We start from the raw sequence: 21,338 nt of genomic DNA on the forward strand, positions 1-21,338 counted from the left end.
CCACCTCCTCGTCCACCACCTCCTCCACCACCTCCACCGCCACGTCCACCACCACCACCTCCTTGTCCACCCCCACGTCCACCACGTCCACCACCTCCTCCACCTCCTCGTCCACCACCTCCTCCACCACCTCCACCACCACCACCTCCTTGTCCACCACCACGTCCACCACCACCACCTCCTCTGCAGTCCAAACCTCCCCCGGCCGTCGTGTCCCAGCTCAGAGCGTCCTGCGGTTCTGTTTTGACGGCCAACAGCGTGAACGGTGGTGGAGGTGGTGGTGGAGGTGGTGGTGGACTCCACTCATCGTCCACCTCCTCCACCTTCACGCCGGACCACGTCTCAAAGCTGAGCGTCTCCGCAAGCCCACGGAGAGGACCCTGTTGGTGCTGGTCTTGATGTTGATGTTGTTGATGTGGTTGATGTTGTTGTTGTTGTGGTTGATGTTGTTGTTGTTGATGTTGTTGTTGATGTTGTTGTTGATGTGGTTGTTGTTGATGTTGTTGTTGATGTGGCTGTACGCCACTCCCCCGGGGCTCCATGCGGACGCTGAGATCACCAAGACCGCTGTGACTGCAGAGACACAGAGACGGTCAACTAGGCCGAGACCGCCCAGACGATGGTGATGGTGCTGGTGATGGTGGTGATGGTGGTGGTGATGGTGGTGGTGGTGATGGTGGTGGTGGTGATGATGGTGGTGGTGCTGGTGATGGTGGTGGTGATGGAGATGGTGATGGTGGTGATGGTGATGTTTTACCCTCGGGGCTCCTCCAGAAACAACGAAAAGCCACTTCGTGTGGCCACGTGGAATGTTCGAACGCTCACTGCGGAGGAGAGGCTGCCACTCCTCTGTCGGGAGCTGGACCGGTACCGCCTGGATCTCTGCGGCATTCAGGAGGTCCGGTGGACCGGCTCTGGCTCCTGCCACCATGAGGGGTGGACAGTCCTCCACTCGGGGCAGGAGACTGCCAAACAACAGGGTGTGGCTCTTCTTCTGAACAAAAGAATGAAGTGGGCGTGGGAGCGTGGCGGTGAGGTGTGGGAAGCTGTAAGCCCCAGGCTACTTTGGGCTCGCCTTCCCATCAACAGGAGGCGAGGAGTGGTGGTCGTGGTTACTTATGCCCCCACCCAAGACGAACATCCGTGGATGGATGCAGGCAAAGCCGATGAGTCAGATGCCTTCTATGTCCTCCTGTCACAGGTGCTGGCTAAAGTGTCCACTCGGGATAGAGTCATCTTGTTGGGTGACTTCAATGCCCGAGTTGGTCATGATGCTGGCACCTGGTCTGGAGTGATTGGAAGGCATGGGCCAGATCAGCTCAATAACAACGGTAGGAGGCTGCTAGATTTTTGTGCAGCCCATGGGCTTGTAATTACCAACACGCTGTTCCGGCATCGGCGCATCCACACAACATCATGGATGCATGCCGGGTCCAAGCAAGAACATCTGCTGGACTACATAGTGACGGACCAGCGGATGCGAGCCCATGTCTTTGACACCAGGACCTACCGTGGAGCTGATCTGCCCTCCAACTATCGACTAGTCATCTGTAAGATGCGCCTGCCATTCTTCCACTCCGGTGGTGGGTGTATACTCAGGACGCCATTCCAACCTAAAGTGGCCTGGTCTCAGCTGATGAAAGTTGCAAGCGAGAATTTCATCATCGCTTGCGGCTGGGGTTGGCATCGTCCCCCACTCCTCCTGATGTCGAGGGTAAATGGGCGAGGTTTAGGACTGTGGCTCATGAAGCTGCAATGGCTGCTTTGGGTACACGGTCCAGACCTCCCCAGAGACCCTGGCTGACAGAGGAGGTGTTTTGTCTGGCTGAGAAAAAGCGACAGGCCCACTCTCATCGGCTACAGCATCCCACGTCAGAGAATGAGGAGGCTTACCGCAGCCTTCGCTCGGAGGTTCGGAGAGCCGTGAGGCGCTGCAAGGATGGGTGGTGGTCGCGGGTTGCTGAGGAGATGGAGTCTGCCTCAGTGGCCCGCGATCACAAATCACTATTTAACTCCATCAAAAAAGTAACCTGCAGCGCCACACCTATTACCATCATTAGAGGAAAAAACGGTGATCCAATCTCCGACCCCCAGGAACAGGTTTGCAGATTTGCTGAGCATTTCTGTGAGGTCCTGGGGGAGGGAAAATCTCTCAGCCAGGAAAACATCATGGCACAAAGTGGGGATGACCCTGCTGAGGCTGCGGTGCCTCAAATATTGGATGAAGAAGTCACCCCCTGTGAGTGGCTGGCTGAGGTGCCATCTGTTGAGGAAGTACTGAGGGCGATCCGGAGTCTGAGACCAGGAAAGGCACCGGGCAGAGATGATCTCCCAAGCGAAATGCTGAGGGAGGGTGGCGTTTGTGCACAGACTACCCTACATGACATGATAACAACAGTCTGGACCACTGGACGGGTTCTGCAAGATTGGAAGGATGCCCTGGTGGTCCCCCTCTTTAAGAAGGGGGACCGCACAGACTGTAACAACTACAGGAGCATCTCACTCCTCAGTGTGCCGGGAAAGGTCCTGGCAAGGATTATTCAACATCGCCTTGCTAGGCACGCTGAGGAGAGGCTTGCGGAGCCCCAATGCGGTTTCAGGAAAGGGCGGTCCTGCACAGATGCCATATTTTCTGTCCGTCTGCTACAGCAGAGGTGTAGGGAATTCCAACAAGACCTACATCTCTGCTTTATTGACCTGGTCAAGGCCTATGATAGGATCAGTAGGCCTGGCCCTGTTGGTGATGGTGGTGATAGTGATGGTGATGGTGGTGATGATGGTGGTGGTGGTGATGGTGGTGATGATGGTGGTGGTGATGATGGTGGTGGTGGTGATGATGGTGGTGGTGGTGATAGTGATGGTGGTGGTGATGCTGGTGGTGATGATGGTGATGATGGTGTTGATGGTGTTGATGGTGGTGGTGATGCTGGTGGTGGTGATGGTGGTGGTGATGATGGTGATGATGGTGGTGGTGATGATGGTGATGGTAGTCATGATGGTGGTCGTGATGGTGGTGATGATGGTGGTGATGGTGGTGGTGATGATGATGATGGTGGTGATGATGGTGATGATGGTGGTGATGGTGGTCGTGATGGTGGTCGTGATGATGATGATGTTGATGGTGATGATGATGGTGGTGATGATGATGTTGATGGTGGTGGTGATGCTGGTGGTGATGGTGGTGGTGATGCTGGTGGTGATGGTGTTGATGGTGGTGATGTTGGTGGTGATGGTGATGATTGTGCTGATGATTGTGATGATGGTGTTGATGGTGGTGATGTTGATGGTGTTGATGGTGGTGATGATGGTGATGATGTTGTTGATGATGTTGATGTTGTTGATGATGATGATGATGTTGATGATGTTGATGATGATGATGATGTTGATGATGTTGATGTTGTTGATGATGATGATGTTGATGTTGTTGATGATGTTGATGATGTTGATGATGATGATGTTGATGATGTTGATGTTGATGATGTTGATGTTGATCTGTAGCGCCACTCACCGCGAACTCGGTTCGCACGGGCCGCCGCGTGACGTCACCGACGGGGTGGAAAAGTGCGTGGTGACGTCATCGACGGGGTGGGAGGGTGCGTGGTGACGTCACCGACAGTGGTGGGAGGGTGCGTGGTGACGTCACCGACAGTGGTGGGAGGGTGCGTGGTGACGTCACCGACAGTGGTGGGAGGGTGCGTGGTGACGTCACCGACAGTGGTGGGAGGGTGCGTGGTGACGTCACCGACGGGGTGGAAAAGTGCGTGGTGACGTCACCGACGGGGTGGAAAAGTGCGTGGTGACGTCACCAACGGGCTGAGGGTGCGTGGTGACGTCACCAACATGGTTGGAGGGTGCGTGGTGACGTCACCAACAGGCGTAAGGGTGCGTGGTGACGTCACCGACGGGGTGGAAAGGTGCGTGACGTCACCGACGGGGGTGGAAAGGTGCGTGGTGACGTCACCAACGGGCGTGAGGGTGCGTGGTGACGTCACCAACATGGTGGGAGGGTGCGTGATGACGTCACCAACAGGCGTGAGGGTGCGTGGTGACGTCACCGACGGGGTGGAAAAGTGCGTGGTGACGTTACCAACGGGGTGGGAGGGTGCGTGGTGACGTCACCAACGGGGTGGGAGGGTGCGTGGTGACGTCAAATGACGGGTGCGTAGTGACGTCAAGGAGTAGGAGGGTGTGTAGTGACGTCACCAGAGGGGAAGAATGTGATGACGTAATGGATAGCGCGTGACGTCACCGCGGGGAAAGTGTGTATAGTGTAACTCAATTTTAACACACTTCCCAATGAGTTATCGACTGCAAACTTCGTATATCTGTGTCGTACTGATGGCAACACGATATTCTATCATAAAAAATCCAAAACATTTATTTTTAAATATTTTACACGCTTTTATGTAACTTAATCTGTGTGTTGTCGTGTCCAAAAATCTTGTAACTCAATTTCAACCGTATTCCCAATGTCGTACTGCCAGCAAACTTGGTATAGCTGTGTCATACTGATGACAATACCATATTCTGGGTGGGTGAGTGGGTGGGTGCTGGGTGGGTGAGTGGGTGGGTGAGTGGGTGGGTGAGTGGGTGGGTGAGTGGGTGGGTGGGTGAGTGGGTGGGTGGGTGAGTGGGTGGGTGGGTGAGTGGGTGGGTGAGTGGGGTGAGTGAGTGGGTGGGTGAGTGGGTGGGTGAGTGGATGGGTGAGTGGGTGAGTGGGTGGGTGGGTGAGTGGGTGGGTGGGTGAGTGGGTGGGTGGGTGAGTGGGTGGGTGAGTGGGTGAGTGAGTGAGTGAGTGGGTGGGTGAGTGAGTGGGTGAGTGGGTGGGTGAGTGAGTGGGTGGGTGAGTGAGTGGGTGAGTGGTTGGGTGAGTGGGTGGGTGAGTGGGTGGGTGAGTGGTTGGGTGAGTGAGTGGGTGGGTGAGTGGGTCGGTGAGTGGGTGAGTGAGTGGGTGAGTGGGTGGGTGAGTGGGTGGGTGAGTGGGTGGGTGAGTGGGTGGGTGAGTGAGTGGGTGGGTGAGTGAGTTGGTCGGTGAGTGGGTGGGTGAGTGGGTGGGTGAGTGAGTGGGTGGGTGAGTGAGTGGGTGAGTGGGTGGGTGAGTGAGTGGGTGAGTGGGTGGGTGAGTGAGTGGGTGAGTGGGTGGGTGAGTGGTTGGGTGAGTGAGTGGGTGGGTGAGTGGGTGGGTGAGTGGGTGAGTGAGTGGGTGAGTGGGTGAGTGGGTGGGTGAGTGGGTGAGTGGGTGGGTGAGTGGGTGGGTGAGTGGATGGGTGGGTGGGTGAGTGGGTGGGTGGGTGAGTGGGTGGGTGGGTGAGTGGGTGGGTGAGTGAGTGGGTGAGTGAGTGGGTGAGTGGGTGGGTGAGTGGGTGAGTGGGTGGGTGAGTGGGTGAGTGGGTGGGTGAGTGGGTGGGTGAGTGAGTGGGTGGGTGAGTGAGTGGGTCGGTGAGTGGGTGAGTGGGTGGGTGGGTGAGTGGGTGAGTGGGTGAATGGGTGGGTGGGTGAGTGAGTGGGTGAGTGGGTGGGTGAGTGAGTGGGTGAGTGGGTGGGTGAGTGAGTGGGTGGGTGAGTGGTTGGGTGAGTGAGTGGGTGGGTGAGTGGGTGGGTGGGTGGGTGAGTGAGTGGGTGAGTGGGTGGGTGAGTGGGTGAGTGAGTGGGTGGGTGAGTGAGTGGGTGGGTGAGTGAGTGGGTGAGTGGGTGGGTGAGTGGGTGGGTGAGTGGTTGAGTGGGTGGGTGAGTGGGTGAGTGGGTGGGTGAGTGGGTGGGTGGGTGGGTGAGTGAGTGGGTGGGTGAGTGGGTGAGTGGGTGGGTGAGTGGGTGAGTGAGTGGGTGGGTGAGTGGGTGAGTGGGTGGGTGAGTGAGTGGGTGAGTGGGTGGGTGAGTGAGTGGGTGAGTGGTTGGGTGAGTGGGTGGGTGAGTGAGTGGGTGAGTGGGTGGGTGAGTGGTTGGGTGAGTGAGTGGGTGGGTGAGTGGGTGGGTGAGTGGGTGAGTGAGTGGGTGAGTGGGTGAGTGGGTGGGTGAGTGGGTGGGTGAGTGGGTGAGTGGGTGGGTGAGTGGGTGAGTGGGTGGGTGAGTGAGTGGGTGGGTGAGTGAGTGGGTCGGTGAGTGGGTGAGTGGGTGGGTGAGTGGGTGGGTGAGTGAGTGGGTGGGTGGGTGAGTGGGTGAGTGGGTGGGTGAGTGAGTGGGTGAGTGGGTGGGTGAGTGAGTGGGTGAGTGGGTGGGTGAGTGGTTGGGTGAGTGAGTGGGTGGGTGAGTGGGTGGGTGAGTGAGTGGGTGAGTGGGTGAGTGGGTGAGTGGGTGGGTGAGTGGGTGAGTGGGTGGGTGAGTGGGTGGGTGAGTGGGTGAGTGGGTGAGTGGGTGGGTGGTTGAGTGAGTGGGTGGGTGAGTGGGTGAGTGGGTGAGTGGGTGGGTGAGTGGGTGGGTGAGTGAGTGGGTGGGTGGGTGAGTGGGTGGGTGAGTGGGTGAGTGGGTGAGTGGGTGGGTGAGTGAGTGGGTGGGTGGGTGAGTGGGTGAGTGGGTGGGTGAGTGGGTGGGTGGGTGGGTGAGTGAGTGGGTGAGTGGGTGGGTGAGTGGGTGGGTGAGTGGGTGGGTGGGTGGGTGAGTCACGTCGAATGAAAATAATAAAATAATAAAAATAAAACATAATAAAATAATTCTCACGACGTTTCGGCCACAACGCAAGCAGCCGTCCTCAGGTGAAGACCAGGTCTGTTGGAAATGTTCATTCAGACGCTGTCTTTCCGACAGCCCTGTTCTTCACCTGAGGACGGCTGCTTGCGTTGTGGCCGAAACGTCGTGAGAATCGTATTTTATTATGTTTTATTTTTATTATTTTATTATTTCCCTTCTACGTGATTTTACCGAAAGAACCAAGAAGATGAATCCCCGCATTCACGAACGCTTTAAATCGAAAACGACTGGTAGTTTACCAGTACTGTAGTTCTTATTTTTAAATCCTTTATATTAAGTTCGCTTGCTTGCTAGCGCGCTTACGACCGTGCAAATCTTTCGGTCGTTTTTTAACCCACTTCCCGTGATCCAATCGAGCTGACATTTTGCACACAGACTCGGTGTGCGTGACAATTGATTTTCGTGAAAAAAAAATTCCAAAATTTTACACTTTCTAGGAAAAATAAATTATATTTAATTTCCAATTGCTTAATGGTGGCAGGCAATCATCTGACCCATAGGTGGCAGCCATCTCAAGCCAGAGGACGAGAGGACTCTAGCCGCCACGCATATAAAGGATTTATAGTGAAAAACTTTGTTTTTACGGGTTAATTTTTTATTTCATCTATATTCGTATCTTTCTCCCCACGTAACGCTTTTACCAAGGACCCAACGAGTTTGAATCCCCGCCGTCACGCAAAGCTTTCAGTCCGAGATCGAAACTCAACAGCAGCATCAAGCAAGCGAGCGAGCCTTCGACACAATTCAATTAAACCCACAATCAAACCGGAACTACCTTTTATTGTGAGCAGTTTAGGCAGAGCAAAAACATCAACCGGTGGAGATCTGACCCTTGGTTTCATGGTTCTTTCGGTAAAGTCACGTAGAATGGAAATAATAAAATAATAAAATATGCTACATTCCTCTTGATATGCAAATTATTTTGTCAAGGCGCCCTTCCCCCCTCCATCCCAGCTTAAATAGTCGCTCCAAGCCTGGTGATGTTTCATTCAGACGCTGTCTACACGACAGACCTGTTCTCCACCTGAGGACGGCTGCTTGCGTTGTGGCCGAAACGTCGTGAGAATCGTATTTTATTAAGTTAAATTTTTATTATTTTATTATTTCCCTTCTACGTGACTTTACCGAAAGAACCAAGAAGATGAATCCCTGCAGTCACGAAAGCTTTACATCGAAAAAAGATGATGTTGATGATGTAGATGATGATGTTGATGATGTTGATGTTAATGATGATGATGTTGATGATGTTGATGATGATGATGATGTGAATGACGCTGTCTTCCCGACAGACCTGTTCTTCACCTGAGGACGGCTGCTTGCGTTGTGGCCGAAACGTCGTGAGAATTCTATTTTATTATGTTTTATTTTTATTATTTTATTATGTTTTATTTTTATTATTTTATTATTTCCCTTCTACGTGACGACTTTACCGAAAGAACCAAGAAGATGAATCCCTGCAGTCACGAAAGAAGCTTTACATCGAAATTGAATAATATTATATTATTTTATTAAAGTATATTATAATATTTTTATTATGTTTTATTTTTATTATTTCATTACTTCCCTTCTACGTGACGACTTTACCGAAAGAACCAAGAAGATGAATCCCTGCTGCAGTCACGAAAGAAGCTTTACATCGAAATCTGACCCTTAGTTTCGTTCGGTTAGAGTCACCATACGGGTAATTCCTGCGGGGCGCGAAAGCTTCGGGTCAAGTTTGGGGCGGATATTCAATCGGACAGGCGGAATTGGGACATCGCGGGTGATGAACGCGGCCGATATGGTCACCGCCATCACCAGCATCACGCAGAGATTTATAGGAGCCGATAAATGATTTCGATACAGAGAGACCCATAGACACCCATAGAGAGAGCCACAGAGACCCATACTCATAGAGACCCACACAGACCCACAGAGACCCATACTCATAGAGATCCACACAGACCCACAGAGACCCAGACTCATAGAGACCCACAGAGCCCCACACAGACCTACACAGACCCACAGAGACCCATAGACACCCACAGAGACCCACAGAGACACACAGAGACACACAGAGACCCATAGACACCCACAGAGCCCCACACTACAACTAAACTAAGTTTGTGTCACCAGGTGTAAGACCACCACTCAGCTGCTGTGTAGATATTGTATCAGAAGCTCAGCCACGTGACTGATATCATCATCATCATCACCATGTGCACATTGATAGCAGCAGACACAGACTCTGAGCTCGTGGTGACGTTGATTCTAAACGTGAGAGGGGAAAAACCGGAGGACCCGGAGTGAAATATCCAAATCTACAGCAGCAGCAGCAGCGTCGTCAGGGTCGAGATGGAACCCACGACCTCCTGTAGACCAGGCGAGGTAGTCAACATCTCCGAACACAGCCAATGCTGTCGCCTCGAACACCTTCACCGTCCGTTGTACAACACTCCTATTGCACCCCCTGCCTCTCCACTCCCTCCCCCTCCTGCCCCCCCCCTCCTCCCTCCCTCTCCTCCCCCTCCTCTCACGTCCCCGATCCGTGCACCACCTGATGCCTCCTGAGGCCCCCGATCCGCGAGTAGCCCCGTCCGCATGCCGGGCACACGAACGGCTTGGGCCGGGCGTGCGTCCGCTGGTGTCGCCGCAGGTGCCCCGCTCGGGCGAACGACGCCCCGCACGACCCGCACGCCAACGGCCTTTCGCCCGTGTGGGAGCGGTGATGGATCCGCACGCTCGCCTTGAAGTTGGAGCCGTGGCGCTCTCCAGCACCGACGGGGAGAGCCGGTGGCGCCCGGTGGACGTCGCGAGTGCCTGGAGCGAAGGTGGTTCTGGAGGACCGAGTGGCAGAGGAACTGGCGGGCGCAGAGGGGGCAAGGGACGCGTCGAACCTGGATGTGGACCTCGCCTGGTGACGGTGGTGGTGGCGACGGTGTGGGAGGGAGACACGGGGGGGTGAGAGGGAGACACGGGAGGGAGACACGGGCGGAGAGAGAGGGAGACACGGGGGAGAGACACGGGAGGGAGACACGGGAGGGAGACACGGGGGGAGAGACACGGGAGGGAGACACGGGAGGGAGACACGGGGGGAGAGACACGGGGGGAGAGACACGGGCGGAGAGAGAGGGAGACACGGGGGGAGAGACACGGGGGGGGGGGGGGACACGGGAGGGAGACACGGGAGGGAGACACGGGGAGAGAGAGGGAGACACGGGGGGAGAGACACGGGGGGAGAGACATGGGAGGGAGACACGGGAGGGAGACACGGGGGGAGAGACACGGGGGGAGAGACACGGGCGGAGAGAGAGGGAGACACGGGGGGAGAGACACGGGGGGGGGGGAGACACGGGAGGGAAACACGGGAGGGAGACACGGGGAGAGAGAGGGAGACACGGGGAGAGAGAGGGAGACACGGGGGGAGAGACACGGGGGGAGAGACACGGGAGGGAGACACGGGAGGGAGACACGGGGGGAGAGACACGGGCGGAGAGAGAGGGAGACACGGGGGGAGAGACACGGGGGGAGAGACACGGGAGGGAGACACGGGGGGAGAGACACGGGCGGAGAGAGAGGGAGACACGGGGGGAGAGACACGGGGGAAGAGACACGGGAGGGAGACACGGGGGGGGAGACACGGGGGGAGAGAGAGGGAGACACGGGAGGGAGACACGGGGAGAGAGACACGGGAGGGAGACACGGGAGGGCGACACGGGGAGAGAGTTGACAAAGGGGGGTTTGTGTCGCGTCAAAAAACAACCCAACGACAGAAGACTCACGTGGACTCTCACCGCCATGTCCTTCAGGAACGCGACAACAACGACTACCACCACATTCACCATTGGAACCTCCTTTGCCAGTAGCAAAATATGATAATAGGTTCACTATGAGACATCTCCTATAACAGTAGCAAAATATGATAATAGGTTCACTATGAGACATCTCCTATAACAGTAGCAAAATATGATAATAGGTTCACTATGAGACATCTCCTATAACAGTAGCAAAATATGATAATAGGTTCACTATGAGACATCTCCTATAACAGTAGCAAAATATGATAATAGGTTCACTATGAGACATCTCCTATAACAGTAGCAAAATATGATAATAGGTTCACTATGAGACATCTCCTATAACAGTAGCAAAATATGATAATAGGTTCACTATGAGACATCTCCTTTGACAGTAGCAAAATATGATAATAGGTTCACTATGAGACATCTCCTATAACAGTAGCAAAATATGATAATAGGTTCACTATGAGACATCTCCTATAACAGTGGCAAAATATGATAATAGGTTCACTATGAGACATCTCCTATAACAGTAGCAAAATATGATAATAGGTTCACTATGAGACATCTCCTATAACAGTAGCAAAATATGATAATAGGTTCACTATGAGACATCTCCTATAACAGTGGCAAAATATGATAATAGGTTCACTATGAGACATCTCCTATAACAGTAGCAAAATATGATAATAGGTTCACTATGAGACATCTCCTATAACAGTAGCAAAATATGATAATAGGTTCACTATGAGACATCTCCTATAACAGTAGCAAAATATGATAATAGGTTCACTATGAGACATCTCCTATAACAGTAGCAAAATATGATAATAGGTTCACTATGAGACATCTCCTATAACAGTAGCAAAATATGATAATAGGTTCACTATGAGACATCTCCTATAACAGTAGCAAAATATGATAATAGGTTCACTATGAGACATCTCCTATAACAATAGCAAAATATGATAATAGGTTCACTATGAGACATCTCCTTTAACAGTGGCAAAATATAGTGATAGGTTTTTACCCTTCCAACTGGTACAAAAACTGACACCTTTATACGAGGCATCATGTTTGCAATAACCACAACACAAGCAGTCAAAATGCAAACAAAAAGAAACAACTCTGATGATGATAATAATGATATGCACCGTCCTTGAAGTTGATTGGTCCACACCCGAGACAGCTTTCCTTAGAGCCTAGTCTCACATGGTCCTTGAAGTTGATTGGTCCACACCCGAGACAGCTTTCCTTAGAGCCTAGTCTCACACGGTCCTTGAAGTTGATTGGTCCACACCCGAGACAGCTTTCCTTAGAGCCTAGTCTCACACGGTCCTTGAAGTTGATTGGTCCACACCCGAGACAGCTTTTCTTAGAGCCTAGTCTCACATGGTCCTTGAAGTTGATTGGTCCACACCCGAGACAGCTTTCCTTAGAGCCTAGTCTCACACGGTCCTTGAAGTTGATTGGTCCACACCCGAGACAGCTTTCCTTAGAGCCTAGTCTCACACGGTCCTTGAAGTTGATTGGTCCACACCCGAGACAGCTTTTCTTAGAGCCTAGTCTCACATGGTCCTTGAAGTTGATTGGTCCACACCCGAGACAGCTTTCCTTAGAGCCTAGTCTCACACGGTCCTTGAAGTTGATTGGTCCACACCCGAGACAGCTTTCCTTAGAGCCTAGTCTCACACGGTCCTTGAAGTTGATTGGTCCACACCCGAGACAGCTTTCCTTAGAGCCTAGTCTCACATGGTCCTTGAAGTTGATTGGTCCACACCCGAGACAGCTTTCCTTAGAGCCTAGTCTCACATGGTCCTTGAAGTTGATTGGTCCACACCCGAGACAGCTTTCCTTAGAGCCTAGTCTCACATGGTCCTTGAAGTTGATTGGTCCACACCCGAGACAGCTTTTCTTAGAGCCTAGTCTCCACTGGTGTTGGACCAGATGACGCCAAAAGGCGCACAACTCAAAGACCGCTGCTTTAAGGGACGCGGTTCTGGCCCTCCTATCAGGCGCGAGTTGGTGGTGGTGGTCATATTTTTGGTTCTTTCGGTAAAGTGACGTAAATAGAAAGCAAAAAAATCTAAACTAATTTTAAATGATAAAATAGAAATAATAAATTGAAAAGAATAAAAGCAAAACAACCCACGACGTTTCGATCGCAACGCAAGCGATCTTAATCAGGCGGAGAGAAAACTTACGTAAATTTTTGGCGTCATCTGGTCCAACACCATGTGAGACTAGGCTCTAAGAAAAGCTGTCTTGGGTGTGGACCAATCAACTTCAAGGACCATGTGAGACTAGGCTCTAAGGAAAGCTGTCTCGGGTGTGGACCAATCAACTTCAAGGACCATGTGAGACTAGGCTCTAAGGAAAGCTGTCTCGGGTGTGGACCAATCAACTTCAAGGACCATGTGAGACTAGGCTCTAAGGAAAGCTGTCTCGGGTGTGGACCAATCAACTTCAAGGACAGTGGAGCCCTGTCTTAAGGGGACCCTGTCTTAAGGGGACCCTGTCTTAAGGGACCCCTGTCTTAAGGGGACCCTGTCTTAAGGGACCCTGTCTTAAGGGGACCCTGTCTTAAGGGACCCTGTCTTAAGGGGACCCCTGTCTTAAGGGAGGCAACGTTTCCCGCAAGACTCACCGTCCGTGTAGTCGTTGTCCTGCCGGTTGCTCATGGACTGCTGCCCATCCTCCTCCTCCTCATCCTCCTCCTCCTCCACCATCACGTCCACCTCGACGGGACGGGGCAGTCCCCGCTCGTCCCAGATGTCCGACGCCTCTTCCAGCTTGACGTGGCGTCCGTCGCCGGTCCGCCCGGCACCCGCTGCCGAACCGGAACCGCCGTCGTCACCGCCGTCACCACCGTCACCACCGTCACCGCCGTCACCGCCACCCGGCCCGGCCTGCGGCCACCACGTCCCGTGGCCGAAGGCGTCTTCGCGCTCCTGCTTGATGGCAACGGGCCGATGACAGCCGTCCCGGCTCCCCTCCGCCTTCATTCCTGGCCACGCTCCGAAGAAGTTGGGGGGGGGTCCTCCACCTCCTCCTCCTCCCTCTCCTGCTCCACCTCCTGCTCCACCACCTCCTCCTCCACCCTCCTCGCCTCCTCCACCGAGTTGCTCTTCCGATGGCGGACGTGGGGCAGGCGGAGCGTGAGGAAGCGGCGGCGGCGCCGTCGTCTTGACGGGGACTTTCCCCTTGCGGCTATTTGCCTTCCTCCGCGGCGTGGCGGTCGGCTCGCCCCGAGGGGCCCCAGGGCCTCCCCCTCCCAGGGTCCCGTGCGGCTCCATGAAGCTTGAACACCCCCCCCGCTGTACCCCGCCCCAAACCCCCGAGCCGAGAGTGGATCGACCGACGGAACGGCGGCGAGGGGTACGCTGTAGCGGGAGCGAGGGGTACGCTGTAGCGGGAGCGAGGGGTACGCTGTAGCGGGAGCGAGGGGTACGCTGTAGCGGGAGCGAGGGGTACGCTGTAGCGGGAGCGAGGGGTACGCTGTAGCGGGAGCGAGGGGTACGCTGTAGCGGGAGCGAGGGGTACGCTGTAGCGGGCGCGAGGGGTACGCTGTAGCGGGAGCGAGGAGTACGCTGTAGCGGGAGCGAGGGGTACGCTGTAGCGGGCGCGAGGGGTACGCTGTAGCGGGAGCGAGGGGTACGCTGTAGCGGGAGCGAGGGGCACGCTGTAGCGGGAGCGAGGGGCACGCTGTAGCGGGCGCTCGTGAGGGGGTTGCGTGCGGTCGACAGGCCTCTCCGTCTCTCGTTTCGGGGCGTTTCTGTATTGACGCAGAGTAGGGGGAGCACATCGGGATCAAGACGAACCCAAAACAAAAAAAAACATCGCAGAGTAAATGTGGCGTTGAGCCCGACACTTAGCCAATTACACCATTGGAACCTCATTTGCCAGTAAAAAATATGATAATTGTTTTTTTACCCTTCTATCTGGCAACAAAACTGACACCTTTTTTTGCATAGACCACAATACCTGCAGCCATAATGCAAACAAAAAACACAACTCTGATAATGTGTATGCACTGTCCTTGAAGTTGATTGGTCCACACCATTGTTTTATAACACTGGTCAACAACAACAAAAAAAGCATTTTTTTCTGGCCTGGACTTTTGCAGCTGTTCTAGACTCATTTCAGGGTGCCGATTCCAAATCTGATCTCAGATTTGCTCTGTCACATCTCATTTTTATGCCATCGGCATACCCCGTTTTCATTGATTTTACCCGAAATTAACTCCGTCGCTTACGATTGCAAGTTGTTGCGAGTCAGTGACTGCTTTAGTGTTAAAATATGGTGCTGTGTGAGACTAGGCTCTAAGGAAAGCTGTCTCGGGTGTGGACCAATCAACTTCAAGGACCATGTGAGACTAGGCTCTAAGGAAAGCTGTCTCGGGTGTGGACCAATCAACTTCAAGGACCATGTGAGACTAGGCTCTAAGGAAAGCTGTCTCGGGTGTGGACCAATCAACTTCAAGGACCATGTGAGACTAGGCTCTAAGGAAAGCTGTCTCGGGTGTGGACCAATCAACTTCAAGGACCATGTGAGACTAGGCTCTAAGGAAAGCTGTCTCGGGTGTGGACCAATCAACTTCAAGGACCATGTGAGACTAGGCTCTAAGGAAAGCTGTCTCGGGTGTGGACCAATCAACTTCAAGGACCATGTGATACTAGGCTCTAAGGAAAGCTGTCTCGGGTGTGGACCAATCAACTTCAAGGACCATGTGAGACTAGGCTCTAAGGAAAGCTGTCTCTGGTGTGGACCAATCAACTTCAAGGACCATGTGAGACTAGGCTCTAAGGAAAGCTGTCTCTGGTGTGGACCAATCAACTTCAAGGACCATGTGAGACTAGGCTCTAAGGAAAGCTGTCTCGGGTGTGGACCAATCAACTTCAAGGACCATGTGAGACTAGGCTCTAAGGAAAGCTGTCTCGGGTGTGGACCAATCAACTTCAAGGACCATGTGAGACTAGGCTCTAAGGAAAGCTGTCTCGGGTGTGGACCAATCAACTTCAAGGACCATGTGAGACTAGGCTCTAAGGAAAGCTGTCTCGGGTGTGGACCAATCAACTTCAAGGACCATGTGAGACTAGGCTCTAAGGAAAGCTGTCTCGGGTGTGGACCAATCAACTTCAAGGACCATGTGAGACTAGGCTCTAAGGAAAGCTGTCTCTGGTGTGGACCAATCAACTTCAAGGACCATGTGAGACTAGGCTCTAAGGAAAGCTGTCTCTGGTGTGGACCAATCAACTTCAAGGACCATGTGAGACTAGGCTCTAAGGAAAGCTGTCTCGGGTGTGGACCAATCAACTTCAAGGACCATGTGAGACTAGGCTCTAAGGAAAGCTGTCTCGGGTGTGGACCAATCAACTTCAAGGACCATGTGAGACTAGGCTCTAAGGAAAGCTGTCTCGGGTGTGGACCAATCAACTTCAAGGACCGTGTGAGACTAGGCTCTAAGGAAAGCTGTCTCGGGTGTGGACCAATCAACTTCAAGGACCATGTGAGACTAGGCTCTAAGGAAAGCTGTCTCGGGTGTGGACCAATCAACTTCAAGGACCATGTGAGACTAGGCTCTAAGGAAAGCTGTCTCGGGTGTGGACCAATCAACTTCAAGGACCATGTGAGACTAGGCTCTAAGGAAAGCTGTCTCGGGTGTGGACCAATCAACTTCAAGGACCATGTGAGACTAGGCTCTAAGGAAAGCTGTCTCGGGTGTGGACCAATCAACTTCAAGGACCATGTGAGACTAGGCTCTAAGGAAAGCTGTCTCGGGTGTGGACCAATCAACTTCAAGGACCGTGTGAGACTAGGCTCTAAGGAAAGCTGTCTCGGGTGTGGACCAATCAACTTCAAGGACCATGTGAGACTAGGCTCTAAGGAAAGCTGTCTCGGGTGTGGACCAATCAACTTCAAGGACCATGTGAGACTAGGCTCTAAGGAAAGCTGTCTCGGGTGTGGACCAATCAACTTCAAGGACCATGTGAGACTAGGCTCTAAGGAAAGCTGTCTCGGGTGTGGACCAATCAACTTCAAGGACCGTGTGAGACTAGGCTCTAAGGAAAGCTGTCTCGGGTGTGGACCAATCAACTTCAAGGACCATGTGAGACTAGGCTCTAAGGAAAGCTGTCTCGGGTGTGGACCAATCAACTTCAAGGACCATGTGAGACTAGGCTCTAAGGAAAGCTGTCTCGGGTGTGGACCAATCAACTTCAAGGACCATGTGAGACTAGGCTCTAAGGAAAGCTGTCTCGGGTGTGGACCAATCAACTTCAAGGACCGTGTGAGACTAGGCTCTAAGGAAAGCTGTCTCGGGTGTGGACCAATCAACTTCAAGGACCATGTGAGACTAGGCTCTAAGGAAAGCTGTCTCGGGTGTGGACCAATCAACTTCAAGGACCATGTGAGACTAGGCTCTAAGGAAAGCTGTCTCGGGTGTGGACCAATCAACTTCAAGGACCATGTGAGACTAGGCTCTAAGGAAAGCTGTCTCGGGTGTGGACCAATCAACTTCAAGGACAGTGCACATACATGATCAAAGTTGTGTTTTTTGTTTGCATTATGACCGCAGGTATTGTGGTCTATGCAAACATGACTCCTCGTAAAAAAGGTGTCAGTTTTGTTGGTGGTGTAGGTGGTGTAGGTGGTGTAGGTGGTGGTGGTGTAGGTGGTGGTGGTGTAGGTGGTGTAGGTGGTGGTGGTGTAGGTGGTGGTGGTGTAGGTGGTGGTGTAGGTGGTGGTAGTGTAGGTGGTGGTAGTGTAGGTGGTGGTGTAGGTGGTGTAGGTGGTGGTGGTGTAGGTGGTGGTGTAGGTGGTGGTAGTGTAGGTGGTGGTAGTGTAGGTGGTGGTGTAGGTGGTGGTGGTGTAGGTGGTGTAGGTGGTGTAGGTGGTGTAGGTGGTGTAGGTGGTGGTGTAGGTGGTGTAGGTGGTGGTGGTGTAGGTTGTGTAGGTGGTGGTGGTGTAGGTGGTTGTTGTTGTAGGTGGTGGTGTAGGTGGTGTAGGTGGTGGTGGTGTAGGTGGTGTAGGTGGTGGTGTAGGTGGTGGTGTAGGTGGTGGTGGTGTAGGTGGTGTAGGTGGTGTAGGTGGTGGTGGTGTAGGTGGTGGTGGTGTAGGTGGTGTAGGTGGTGGTGGTGTAGGTGGTGGTGGTGTAGGTGGTGTAGGTGGTGGTGGTGTAGGTGGTGGTGGTGTAGGTGGTGGTGTAGGTGGTGATGTAGGTGGTTGTTGTTGTAGGTGGTGGTGTAGGTGGTGTAGGTGGTTGTTGTTGTAGGTGGTGGTGTAGGTGGTGTAGGTGGTGGTGTAGGTGGTGTAGGTGGTGGTGTAGGTGGTGGTGGTGTAGGTGGTGTAGGTGGTGGTGTAGGTGGTGGTGTAGGTGGTGGTGTAGGTGGTGGTGGTGTAGGTGGTGTAGGTGGTGGTGTAGGTGGTGTAGGTGGTGGTGTAGGTGGTGGTGGTGTAGGTGGTGGTGTAGGTGGTGGTGTAGGTGGTGGTGTAGGTGGTGTAGGTGGTGGTGTAGGTGGTGGTGGTGTAGGTGGTGTAAGAGGTGGTGTAGGTGGTGGTGTAGGTGGTGGTGTAGGTGGTGGTGTAGGTGGTGTAGGTGGTGTAGGTGGTGGTGGTGTAGGTGGTTGTTGTTGTAGGTGGTGTAGGTGGTGGTGTAGGTGGTGGTGTAGGTGGTGGTGTAGGTGGTGGTGGTGTAGGTGGTGGTGTAGGTGGTGTAGGTGGTGTAGGTGGTGTAGGTGGTGGTGGTGTAGGTGGTGGTGGTGTAGGTGGTTGTTGTTGTAGGTGGTGGTGTAGGTGGTGGTGTAGGTGGTGGTGTAGGTGGTGGTGTAGGTGGTGGTGGTGTAGGTGGTGGTGGTGTAGGTGGTGGTGTAGGTGGTGTAGGTGGTGGTGTAGGTGGTGTAGGTGGTGGTGTAGGTGGTGTAGGTGGTGGTGTAGGTGGTGGTGTAGGTGGTGGTTGTTGTTGGTAGTGATGATGATGGTGTTGATGGTGGTGGTGTAGGTGGTGGTGTAGGTGGTGGTGTAGGTGGTGGTGGTGTAGGTGGTGGTGGTGTGGATGGTGGTGGTGTAGGTGGTGTAGGTGGTGTAGGTGGTGGTGGTGTGGATGGTGGTGGTGTAGGTGGTGTAGGTGGTGTAGGTGGTGGTGGTGTGGATGGTGGTGGAGTAGGTGGTGTAGGTGGTGGTGGTGTAGGTGGTTGTTGTTGTAGGTGGTGGTGTAGGTGGTGGTGGTGTAGGTGTAGGTGGTGTAGGTGTAGGTGGTGGTGTAGGTGGTGGTGTAGGTGGTGGTGTAGGTGGTGTAGGTGGTGGTGATGTAGGTGGTGGTGGTGTAGGTGGTGTAGGTGGTGGTGGTGGTGGTGTAGGTGGTGGTGTAGGTGGTGGTGTAGGTGGTGGTGTAGGTGGTGGTGGTGTAGGTGGTTGTTGTTGTAGGTGGTGGTGTAGGTGGTGGGGTAGGTGGTGTAGGTGGTGGTGTAGGTGGTGGTGTAGGTGGTGGTGTAGGTGGTGGTGTAGGTGGTGTAGGTGGTGGTTGTTGTTGGTTGTTGGTAGTGATGATGATGGTGTTGATGGTGGTGGTGTTGTTGTTGGTGATGATAGTGTTGATGATGGTGGTGATGTTGATGATGTTGGTGGTGATGTTGGTGTTGATGATGTTGATGATGATGTTGTTGATGTTGATGATGTTGGTGTTGATGTTGTTGATGTTGATGATGTTGTTGTTGGTGATGTTGATGATGATAGTGTTGATGATGATGTTGTTGTTGATGTTGTTGATGTTGTTGGTGGTGTTGTTGATGTTGATGATGATAGTGTTGATGATGATGTTGTTGTTGATGTTGTTGATGTTGTTGATGTTGATGATGTTGTTATTGTTGATGTTGTTGTTGTTGATGATGTTGTTGTTGGTGATGTTGATGATGATAGTGTTGATGATGATGTTGTTGTTGATGTTGTTGATGTTGTTGGTGGTGTTGTTGATGTTGATGATGATAGTGTTGATGATGATGTTGTTGTTGATGTTGTTGATGTTGTTGATGTTGATGATGTTGTTGTTGTTGATGTTGTTGTTGTTGATGATGTTGTTGTTGGTGATGTTGATGATGATAGTGTTGATGATGATGTTGTTGTTGATGTTGTTGATGTTGTTGGTGGTGTTGTTGATGTTGATGATGATAGTGTTGATGATGATGTTGTTGTTGATGATGTTGTTGTTGATGATGATAGTGTTGATGATGATAGTGTTGATGATGATGTTGTTGTTGATGTTGTTGGTGTTGATGGTGATAGTGTTGATGATGATGTTGTTGTTGATGTTGTTGATGTTGATGATGATAGTGTTGATGATGATGATGTTGTTGATGTTGTTGATGTTGATGATGATAGTGTTGATGATGATGTTGTTGTTGATGTTGTTGATGTTGATGATGATAGTGTTGATGATGATGTTGTTGTTGATGTTGTTGGTGTTGATGTTGTTGTTGATGTTGTTGATGTTGATGATGTTGTTGATGTTGATCTGCAGCGCCACTCACCGCGAACTCCGTTCGCCCGGGCCGCCGCGTGACGTCACCAACGGGCGGAGAGGGTGCGTGGTGACGTCACCGACGGGGTGGGAGGGTGCGTGGTGACGTCACCGACGGGGTGGGAGGGTGCGTGGTGACGTCACCGACGGGGGTGGGAGGGTGCGTGGTGACGTCACCGACGGGGTGGGAGGGTGCGTGGTGACGTCACCGACGGGGTGGGAAGGTGCGTGGTGACGTCACCGACGGGGTGGGAGGGTGCGTGGTGACGTCACCGACGGGGTGGGAGGGTGCGTGGTGACGTCACCGACGGGGTGGGAGGGTGCGTGGTGACGTCACCGACGGGGTGGGAGGGTGCGTGGTGACGTCACCGACGGGGTGGGAAGGTGCGTGGTGACGTCACCGACGGGGTGGAAAGGTGCGTGGTGACGTCACCAAAAGGGTGGGAGGGTGCGTGGTGACGTCACCGACGGGGTGGGAAGGTGCGTGGTGACGTTACCAAAAGGGTGGGAGGGTGCGTGGTGACGTCAAATGACGGGTGCATAGTGACGTCAAGGAGTAGGAGGGTGTGTAGTGACGTCACCAGAGGGGAAGAGTGTGTGATGACGTAATGGGTAGCGCGTGACGTCACCGCAGGGACAGTGTGTGGTGACGTCACCGATGGGGAAATTGTTAATGCGTGGTGACGTCACCAAACAGAAGGTGCGTGACGTCATCACGCACAGACCCCCCCCACCAACTTCTCTGGCAGTGAACGAAGCCAAGCACTCACTCACCTACTCACTCACCCACTCACTCACCCACCCACTCACTCACCCACTCACTCACCTACTCACTCACCTACTCACTCACCCACTCACTCACCTACTCACTCACCCACCCACTCACTCACCCACCCACCCACCTACACACTCACCCACTCACTCACTCACCCACTCACTCACCTACTCACTCACCCACCTACTCACCCACCCACCCACTCACCTACCCACTCACCTACTCACTCACCCACTCACTCACCCACTCACTCACCCACTCACTCACCCACCCACTCACTCACTCACCCACCCACCCACCTACACACTCACTCACCCACTCACTCACTCACCCACTCACTCACCTACTCATTCACTCACCCACCTACTCACTCACCCACTCACCCACTCACCTACTCACTCACCCACTCACTCACCCACCCACCCACCTACACACTCACTCACCCACCCACCCACTCACTCACCCACTCACTCACCCACTCACTCACCCACTCACTCACTCACCCACTCACTCACCTACTCACTCACCCACTCACTCACCCACTCACTCACTCACCCACTCACTCACCTACTCACTCACCCACTCA

General features: G+C 53.2%; 1 protein-coding gene across 1 annotated transcript; it reads right to left on the minus strand.

Annotated features, from left to right (window-relative positions):
* Window positions 1–8,334: 8,334 nt before the first annotated feature.
* Window positions 8,335–20,042, minus strand: LOC144954885 (uncharacterized). The gene is made up of 4 exons (XM_078885276.1): window positions 19,988–20,042; window positions 13,111–14,238; window positions 9,201–9,524; window positions 8,335–8,372 (listed from the first exon to the last, which is right to left on the minus strand). Exons 2-4 carry the CDS (start codon window positions 13,757–13,759, stop codon window positions 8,335–8,337), a joined length of 1,011 nt encoding a protein of 336 aa, XP_078741402.1. The 5' UTR covers window positions 13,760–14,238; window positions 19,988–20,042.
* Between the last annotated feature and the right edge of the window lie 1,296 nt (window positions 20,043–21,338).

Source organism: Lampetra fluviatilis, unplaced genomic scaffold, assembly GCF_964198595.1.
Source record: "Lampetra fluviatilis unplaced genomic scaffold, kcLamFluv1.1 SCAFFOLD_237, whole genome shotgun sequence".
Classification (NCBI taxonomy): domain Eukaryota; kingdom Metazoa; phylum Chordata; class Hyperoartia; order Petromyzontiformes; family Petromyzontidae; genus Lampetra; species Lampetra fluviatilis.

Coding starts and splice junctions, on each gene's coding strand:
- LOC144954885 (XM_078885276.1), bottom strand. CDS start 13,759: ATGGAGCCGCACGGGACCCTGGGAGGGGGAGGCCCTGGGGCCCCTCGG. Junction 9,525..13,110: donor GGACAACGACTACACGGACG/GTGAGTCTTGCG, acceptor TGCGCCCGCCAG/TTCCTCTGCCACTCGGTCCT. Junction 8,373..9,200: donor GTGGTGCACGGATCGGGGAC/GTGAGAGGAGGG, acceptor CGCGCCCCGCAG/GAATTACCCGTATGGTGACT.